Source organism: Dinoponera quadriceps, unplaced genomic scaffold (assembly GCF_001313825.1).
Source record: "Dinoponera quadriceps isolate SergipeBrazil2010 unplaced genomic scaffold, ASM131382v1 scaffold566, whole genome shotgun sequence".
Lineage (NCBI taxonomy): Eukaryota > Metazoa > Arthropoda > Insecta > Hymenoptera > Formicidae > Dinoponera > Dinoponera quadriceps.
In genome coordinates this window covers 3,257,567-3,267,357 of record NW_014555972.1, presented here as the reverse complement: position 1 = coordinate 3,267,357, position 9,791 = coordinate 3,257,567, and the positions used below count along the sequence as shown (strand labels likewise).

The 9,791-nt window shown below is 44.2% G+C and overlaps 1 protein-coding gene across 2 annotated transcripts in view; it reads right to left on the bottom strand.

Annotated features, from left to right (window-relative positions):
• The window catches only part of LOC106746320 (regulating synaptic membrane exocytosis protein 1), a 138,911-nt gene that overhangs the window by 89,164 nt on the left and 39,956 nt on the right, over positions 1–9,791 (bottom strand). For both annotated transcript variants that reach the window (XM_014622822.1, XM_014622823.1), the window contains exon 3: positions 4,118–4,229. In XM_014622822.1, the coding sequence (XP_014478308.1) occupies positions 4,118–4,229 (112 nt within the window). The remainder of the gene's footprint in view (positions 1–4,117; positions 4,230–9,791) is intronic.

Sequence of the window (9,791 nt, the reverse complement as noted above, 5' to 3'; positions counted from 1 at the left end):
ATATATATATATATATATATATATATATATATATGCGTGCAATTCGTTTAATATTAATGCCGCGGACGCATTGTTACAGAATTATCCGAGCTCGCGGCGAATATCTAACGCGTGCGCGTAAAATTACGGCTCTGCATAATCCGCAAATCGGGCACGATGTTTCGCATTTAACTGAAATGTTGCTCAACGAGTTCCGGATCCACGCCGTGATGGATCTTTCTCGATAACCGATCCACCAACTCGGTCGCTCGTAATGCGCGAGAACTTTAATCGTTTAATAATTAACGTGTATTTTCACCGTGTACACTCTCTCTCTCTCTCTCTCTCTCCAGACTGTCCAATAATTTGAAATTAATATTGATCATTTCAAACAGCTCGGACGAAACGCCCCGAAAGAGAAATTTACCGTGCCTTATCATCTCACGAACGCAAATTCACGATTTATTTCGTATACACAATATTTTGTACGAAAATCGTACATAATAAAACATTTTGGTGTTAATCACTGTTCGCATGGTAACTGAGAAATTTGCTGTGCCAATAAAATCTATTTCCTTCCGAAATATTTTTCACCATGTCGTAGAACTCGAAACTCGATGCAGCCGCTATCAATCAGAACATAATACTGGAACGTGGTAAATATTAAAGTATACAAACGACATGTGTGCACCTCGCCGTTTGTTTCCAGGCCGATTACGACATCGGTCATCGATAATGAGCCGCGGGATTATAGACGCCGTTTAATCAGCGATCGTTCGTGAACAGTTTTTGCGCGTTACAATGCAAAGCGCGTTGTCGAACAGCGCTCTCGCTGCTTTAACCGTACGGTAAACGAAGGGAAATCATCGAATCGTGGAATGAAACCGGGCGCCGCCGTTAGTAGCGTTATTGCTGGTAATTGATCTCCAAGTACAATCACATTGTTAATCATCGCGGTAATTAATGGAGCGGCAGCGAATCGGTCGGAATACCGTAGAATTAGCAGTCACGGAGTGTATCTTGATGGGATTGACACGCGCGCACGTGGATAAATCTTCACGATAAACTCCCGCATGTCCGACGCGGGGATTATATCCGGTACCTTAAGTCGAAACTTTCAAAGATATTTTGCATCTGCTAGACAGACTAATAAAAACCTCCTCTCTTGAATTCCACAGATTGAATTTTAATGCTACCTATTTTCACGCTAAAACAGAAATTTACGACATCATTAGAGAATCAAAATAGGTATATATTATTAGAATCGAACCTATTTCGCTATCTTAGCTCCTACTATATCGTAGAAGTAAAGGTTTAACAAAATTTGAACTATCGGCTCGAATATTTGGCATTGTTTTGTCGTCGCGAGCGACGAAATTCGATTCCGCGGTGAACGATTACCGCCGGTAAGCGGACCAGGAATAAACGCGAGGGTGGAGATTGGGAATCGCTCGCACAGTGAATCATACCGCGTGATGGCGCTGGGCTTGAAAGGTGGCTCATTCAGCTCGCTCCTTTGCTCGTCGTCTTTCAAACGCGGAATAATACGAAATCCGACTTTGAATGGCGCAGTTTCCAGCTCGCGTTTTTCGATTCCACCAAAATGTCACACTCGAGCCGAGACCTGCCTTTCTCCTTCTTCCGCCGTGGAATTTATTCGTATTTTGTATTGAAACTATTTCGCGGGAGATCCCGGGCGTGATATAAAATCAGAAAGTAGATCTTCGAAGATCGCAGCGGATGCGCGCTGCCAAGAAGGATTAAGAAGAGAGAACGAGAGAGAGCAGGGTGGAAATCGATATCGGGGTCGAGGCTAAATCTGAAAACGCTTTTACGTGTGGCGCATGCGTAAGCATATCGCGAGGGGGGCTTGATTTGGGTTTTCAAGTCAACCGTTCGTAAAAGGAAGCCGACCCTTCGAGGAGAATCATCGCAAAGTCAGAGATCCACGGAAACTATCCTTAACCGGCCGATAAACTCGAGTTTAGCTGGGAGGCAACGCGGCTTTCGATACGTCGACCCACTTAAACTGTAACTGGGGCAGGGCGGCTTCCTCGTGACAAAGCGACTTGAGGGAATATCATTTCTTTCAACGAGCGCAAACGATATGCAGGTCGGTAATGATGTATTGTAAAATTTTCTTTTTCTCGAAATCCTTATTTCGCAGGAAACGACTCACTTCACTTCGCGGTAAGCAAGTAAGAAAATAATTAGTCAGAAAAATGCTTCGCGCGATCGTTATCGATCTCCCTCGACATTTTCGCCGAGGTAAAAGAGAGAAATTAGCTGAGGAGATAACGCCGAGAGAAGAAAGAACAATTTCGAAATTGCAGATTGAGAGAACCGCGCCGTGCGACGGATATCATTTCCATGCGTCGCGCTCCAGGTGTAAATAACCGTTACCGTTCCATTACGCCAGACGTCTCGTATCGTTACCCGGCTGTTTGTAACGTGTCTTCCACCCCCGTGTTCGCATTTTTCCCTCCGCCGTTTTCTCGAACTTTCCACTCTTCGGGAATTTCCGCCCGTTTATTCCGAGACTTCGCGACTCTCCTCGCTCCCATCCTCTGACCGGCTCAAATTTCTGGCAAGGGAGCGAAATGAAAAGGGATGTCGGCGAACACTGCGGCCATTCTTTAGGGACGCAACCCTTCCCCTGCCGTCTCTTGGTATTTCGAGATTGTTCCGCGTTCTCCCCTCCGTTTGTCTATCACGACGGCTGGATTTACTCGCGAGTCAAAGCGAATTATAGATTACTCTCCGTCCGTTAGTATTATAAAATTCGGCCCACGACTTCGTCTCGTTTCACTGAGCATCCCCAGTCGAAATTTTACCCCTTAATATTGCTTCTACATTAAATCTTCAAGTGGAAAAGAACTCTCCATTTATGGTATCAATGCAGCGCTAATCATACTTTTTTGATGCTATAATAAAGAGAGAATTTAGACCCCTCCCGGGGGGAAATTTTAAATTCTACATTAAATAGAGAAAACGGAAATAACTTTTCATTTGCAGCATCAAAGGGAGTATAATTGGAGACCTTTGAAGATTTAATGTAGAATGGACTTGGTATAGAGTCGAAATTTCGACCCGGAATGCTCAGTGAGGATCTGATTGGTATATACTTTTGAATGCGAAAGTATAGACAAATCAGCTGAAGAAGAAACGAACGAAAATCGGGGCGAATATCCGTAACATTTGCTTTCGATGTTCGCTCGCTGTTTGTTCGCTCAGTATATACTCAGCTTAAGATGTTGCAAACACGATACGCCAGTCGTAATCACGATGCTGCGGCAGAAGATCGCTCGTCTATATTACGGGACGATTAAGCCTGATTAAGAAACAAGGCCGCGCTCTTCGCCGGGAGTTTCGTCTTTGCCCTTCAGGGTGTTCCGAACGGTGGGTGTAGCGAAAGGTTATGGGCGAAATTCCCGGCGATTTCTCTCTCTCTCTCTCTCAAGTTGCGAATCTTCGTCAGTGGGCGAAGTGGAATCGAATCGCACGACGACCGGAGGCAAGGTAGAGCAGCGACGGATTAATTAGAACTGGCCGATCCTTTTCCTTAACCTTTTCATGTTACGTTCGTCCAGGTGAGTCGTCTGCGCCTTTAATATCCTCCGCGCGAAATGAGGGGAAAGGGATGGAATGGCCACTGATGAAAAGCGCCCGACGACTGTCCTCGACTCCCGCGCACACACACACACACACATCTCCTCATATCTCCGTACACGTTTTCTCCCTCCGACGCGGTACATTTGAACAAACATGGCCGGCACAAAGTTCTGTTTGCGCAAATGTAAATTTCGCGTTCGCGATCGTCGTAAAATAAAAGGAAGACGCTGGAGGACGAAATAAGAATGGGTAAGATTGTTCGTTTTACGGCGCGCGCCAGCTGCGACTCGACCGTTAATGCCTTGTAAAGTACGCCGCGAAGAACGTTAGAAAATGCTGCGCCCGGGGCAAGTTTGTTCCCTAATAATGGCTTTCGAACCAAGATCTTGCATTTTTTTTCCGTCATAATTGTGTAGTTCCCGTCGAAAGTTAAGAATAACATGCGACGAAGCTCGATAGAGATCGCAATTGTGCGATATAGCGAGAACAATGAGTCCGTTAAACGAACGAAAAGAGAGCAGCTCACCGTTTCCCGTCGCTATGATGTTCCCTAGCTGCCAAAATTTGCTCAGAGTCTTGCCGCTCTCTTCTGGCGTAACCGATCCTGATGCACCGGCTTCCGGCTGCGTCGTTACAATCTGCAACGCAAATGATATTTCACCTCACCGAACAGGCCGCCTTGATAAAATATTAATGTATCCTAACGTATTATACAATATTATATAAAATTAATCATATTATATCAATTAATGTCCGCTACTGTTTTTAGGAACATTTAATAATCCGTGTACTTCACATTAATCATTTTAATAATTACAGAACATTCACGCATGCGAGTATAAAATACTTATTACAATAAACACCAGTAGTTAATTTATTATTATGCCGATCATATTTGCCACGCCTCGCACTATGATCGGATATACAGGATGTGAACTCGCGGGACAGTGTTGAAAAATAAGTGAGCAAATTTTGGAAAACACTAGTATTGTAAAAATTATAAAAGGTTATAAATTTTAAGATAAAATATTTAAATTTACTATCAGAAACGCTATTACTTTGAAGACATATTCATCAATGCGGAATGAAAACGCGAGTTCGTGAAACAACGAATGCCAATACCGATAGAACGAAACAGTATTTAAACGTGACACGTCGGCAGACATATTAATTAGTTAACGTTCGATCCAACATCTTCCGCGGGTTGCAGTAACATTCGCGAATTCCGCCGTGTGATTACACGTTGAGAAATGTCGGATGGTCTGCGACGAAATATTTTCCGTCGCGAACTCGCCGAGCGCTAAAATTGAAGGTAAACACGCAACATTTCGGGTTACGTTTCATTAGAGCGCTTCATTGCGTTACTTTGCAAGAATTATCGCCGTGGGGCTCGACTCCGAGCGAGATTTTAATCAAGAGCCACCGCGGGGGTGGCAAGAGAGACCGGATTCTTTTATGCAAAACGCGCGAGAAATGAATTTGCGACCGGCTGCGGCCGTCGCGCTACTGTTTCGAAGATTTTCATCTTCGGACTCTCACCGACTGGAAATTGTCATCAGGTATATCTGATATTGCGCAAGGTCCTAACTACAGGGGAGAGTAACGTGATTTTACCTACGCTAATCATGCACTGATAAAAATTGAACAAGATCGACTTTTGTATATTGATTAGGAACATATTAGGCCCGTAGTATTATGCTGATATATTATTTTATAAAGATCCTTTGTAGAATTTTGCTCATCTGGTATACACGACAATCAAGTTAACCCAACCTGGAGTAAATTTCTAGTCGGGCCGCGCGAAATCAGAGCGGCCAATTAGCTCGCCGAACCGTGCGTCATGTTTACCGAAAGAACTTTCCCGACGACGCACGATATCCAGCTGCGGCAAATTTAATAGACCGAGAACGCAATAAATTCTGATATATTTAACGTTCGGTGCGGACAATCGATTACATTCTGTTTTCCTCGAAGAAGACCGAGGAAAGAGTTCCGTTCCACGGTAAGACTCCTAAGTGTATCGTGGAGCAAAGCTGAAGTATACCGTATGGAACTGTAAAATCCAATTTTCTTCCCTCCACCAAAAACACAAAGGAACGCTAGCCAGCACCGCGAACTTTCTCCGGACTTTGATCGCCACGGTGACCTTTTAGGGGGCGACGGTAAATATTCTCGCAGATACAACCGTACCGAAAGCCAATCTCGTAATCGAGATGTAAATTGCGCCGCATCTGGCCAATTTCCCTCTTCCTTCGATCGTGCTTCGCTCTTACTCTACATGCACGTCGAGCCAGGCATAATGTTGGAACGGCTCCAGCGTTCGGGAACAGCCGGCGGATGCCCTCGTGATTTGATCCAGCTAGCTGATGGAACGCGGCTACTCGAATATACGCACACATCGGGAATATTAAATGCATGGCGGACCGCGATCTATCCGTCCTTCCTTCCTTCCTTCCTTCCTTCCTTCCTGCCTGCTTGCTTGCTTGCGCGCGTCATTTCGTGGATCAGCGCGGCTTTAGTACATAGAATCTCTTCCGTTCCTTCTGCCTAGCATGTGACATAAGTCGTCGCGGTATATTCCGTATTTTCTCATATACAGAGTGCGTCCTTGGATCTCGCGATTTGAATTTTATCGAGATCTTTCTTATTCAATCAGTAGATGATCAGGCTTACCTAGTCAGTGCAATATCAGGTATACCCGATGAGAATTTCTAGTCGGGTGCGTCATTTGCCATGGCGTCGTTAATTAATTCACGAGCAAGCACGCACGAAACGCGAACGTAGCCGCGCTGAAACTCGCGTCTCAACATTTGCACACTCGACGAACGTAGCTGTCGAACAACCGCCGCATTGCCGATAACGCGTGTCGTATTTGCAAACGTTATGACGCGAGTAAACCGGAGTTCGAGTGTCATTTCAGCGTGTTGGCTGCAGTCGTCGCCACAGCTGAATTTAATCGGCGACGATATATATCCCCTCTCAATTCTACCGACCGAGAAATGGAACGCGCTTGGACCGAACTTCCGTAAATTACAACAATCATCCCCGACCGCGAATATTATCGGCCCCTTCGTGACAAATAATCCGGAGAAGACCGTTTTCTCGCATGGAACATTGACGCGATAACCCTTCTTCATGCGCGCGTTTCCAGAAATTCATTTCCGCCCTGTATGCTCGAAACGTGGAAAAAGAGATTTCCCGGGCGCTTCCATGCAAATTTCCAGGCTGCGAGCTCTTTTAGATGCGGTACGGATTTATTTATTGTGCGCTCTTCTCGTACATAGAATTTCCTACTTATACAGGATAGCTTAAAAGTCCGGCCAATTATCTCCGAAATAATTAGTTTAATGAGAAAATGTTTGAAGACAAAAGTTGAAAAAATTCTGATCGTACGACCTGACGGCTAAATGGAATTTACGACATCGGGAAAAGTCTAATCGCATGATAGATGAAAATGGCGATGCAACCGTGTTTGCGTAGACACTCGCGGAAATTGTCGACCGACTTATCAGCTACCACCACGGCCATGATAGATAACCGTATTGAGCTCAGAGCGCGCGAAAGGAAAATCCGCGGTGGGAAAGAGAGCGTGGCGAATGAAAAAGGCCGCGTTACCCGTACTGTCGGGAATTAAATTTCACCGTCGTGGCCGGCCGACGCGCTCAAATTAGAGTTAATTAAGCATACATTCATTTCACCCACGAAAATCGCGCTAATGCCGTCGGAAAACAAAGACGAGCGCGCGTTTCGTCAGAGATGCTCTTTATTTTGTTTGTCAATCGTACATTAATTGGGAAATTATCGATGACTGAGTAGTTTCAAATTACGCATCTTGTCGAAAACTTGTCAAATCACGTACATAGAGCTCATCCAATGAAACAGACATAATTAATCACCTTCGTCACATAGCGTCCATACATGGAACATTTATTTCTTCGTAGTTTTCTATATTCTTACGTATTTCATAGTTGGTTTGTGTAACATATATTATTATTATTATGTTTCCAAGGTTTGTATGTATGTATGAATAACATAATTATATAATTATTTTTCCGTCTTTTGAAAGTCAATTTAGGTTTCAACTTAATGCTAAGAGCGAGACTTTTTCGTTAAGAAGTAACAAAAATTTCTTCGATATTGGATCTGCCATTTTATATTTTCAAAATCTGACTACAGATTTGAAATCAGAAACCTAAAGAACTTTTACTTATATTGAATCCGCTATTTTAATTTTTTTTTAATTCCGACTTCAAATCAGCAACCCCAAAAAGCCCTATATACGAGTATCAAACTTCAGCAAAATATGTTCAACAGAAAAGTTTATACGATAAAGGGTTAAAAAAGCTTTTTTATTATATACCGTTATAACGCATAAAAATAATTGGGCTCAACACTTTCAGAACAGTTTCCCTGATGGGAATTTCATAAAAGTCTAGCAGTTACATCACCCTACGTTGTTTTATAGCATACAGGTGAAATAAAGTCCGCGTAAAAAGCACATCGATAAGATACGACGCGTGAGAGTGACATTACGACGCGGCTTTTTTACGGTTGGGTCGATAAGATCGGTCGGAATACGGAGGTTGTAAAGGTGCGATAAGGCTGAAAGTAACCATGGGATAAATGATAAAGGGATATAAACGAGCCTAATATACGCTGTATTTTCCGCGCACGCGGCTCGATCGCGTGACAGATGATGGCCGAATTCGGCTGAAAAACCAAGTCCGACATACGCACGCGGCGGGCTGCTCTCTCCTGATTTATCGGAAATCTTTTCGACGTATTCAAAGAACTCGACTGCCAAATGGCTTCCTCTGCTCCGATAAGACGTCCGGGAAATACCACAACTCGTCGAGGATGTATGAAGACGGCGCGCTTTTATTAAGCGAGCGTGCACAAAAAGAAAAGAGCCGCCTCTCATCTTCGAATCGTGGTCGATTTACGTCCACCTAATTTCTCTTCTCTCTCTTTGCCCCCTGCTCGCCAGAGTATTTTTGGCATTGGAACGGGATTGACTGCGGACTTCTTTAAAATTACGAATCGCAAAATCGGGAGCGGCGCTATTCGCCTTAATTGCTATGAAGGTTTTGGCGGTAACGGTCGAAGTTCTCAAGACAGTAATCGCGAAAGTTTTCTTTTCTCCTCCCCCCCTCTCTCTCTCTCTCTCTCTTTCACTGGCGAGAAAGCTTCTATCGTTATTTTTACGCGGAGTCCTGCCATTAAATGCTCTACTGCGTATAATAGCACAATGTTTTCTAACTCGGGCATTTTTCTCGGCGTTGCGGTTCCACCGCCGAGCGAACCGAGTTACTGACCGGCGCGGCGAACTGAAATGTCGTTTTTTTCAAACGATCAACTGTGCAAATAAATAATGCAGACGGTATTTTATCGCGGACGTTAAATAGTAATGTCTACCATCGTTGCGTGATATTTTAGCGGTGGAGAAATAGAGATGGATCAAAAAATCATGTTCTTCAATTTCCCGTTCGTCGGTGACGAGAAATGCAGGAAAATTCGCGAAGACTGTGCGAAACTGAGTATACAATTCGCGGAACATTAACTCGGCGCATTACTTGTGAATAAGTATCCGCGTCGTAAATCTTCCGCGACTTCTCCGTCCGGAGGTCTTATTTACAGCCCCGAATTCGTTATGATTCGTAACAACACGCGGCAGGTATGAAAACTGAAGACACAAACACAGAAAGACGAAGAAGATGTCTTAACTCACTGACGATTAATAAAAGTCGCTCGCGGCACATTATTATCATAAATAATGCGCATCGCGAATTGTGTTAGCTGCAATCTCGTTTCCTTACATTTTTTAAAGTCGTCTTTTACAGAAATTAATGCGAATGGGAAACGCGATTCTTCGAAAAATGACATTGTCGAGTACGCACGACCGATGATTCGTTCGCCCGAAAGTGCCAGCCGAGCAAACAACTTTCTGCGCATTAATTCAGTCGATCTAATTAAATCGATAAATTAATTAGCAGGCCAACGAATCGCGGGAACAAAGGTAACACGTGTTAATGACGCGAGCAGTCACCGTCGGCGCTTTTAAGCTCGCTTTGACACCTGTGTCGACTTTATGGCGGCAACGGGAGCCTCGTAAAGCTGCAACATGATCATTACCGCGCGCACGTGAACTTTCGAGTTTATCCGTCGACGAAACGATCCCCCGCGATCTTTCGATTTAGTTC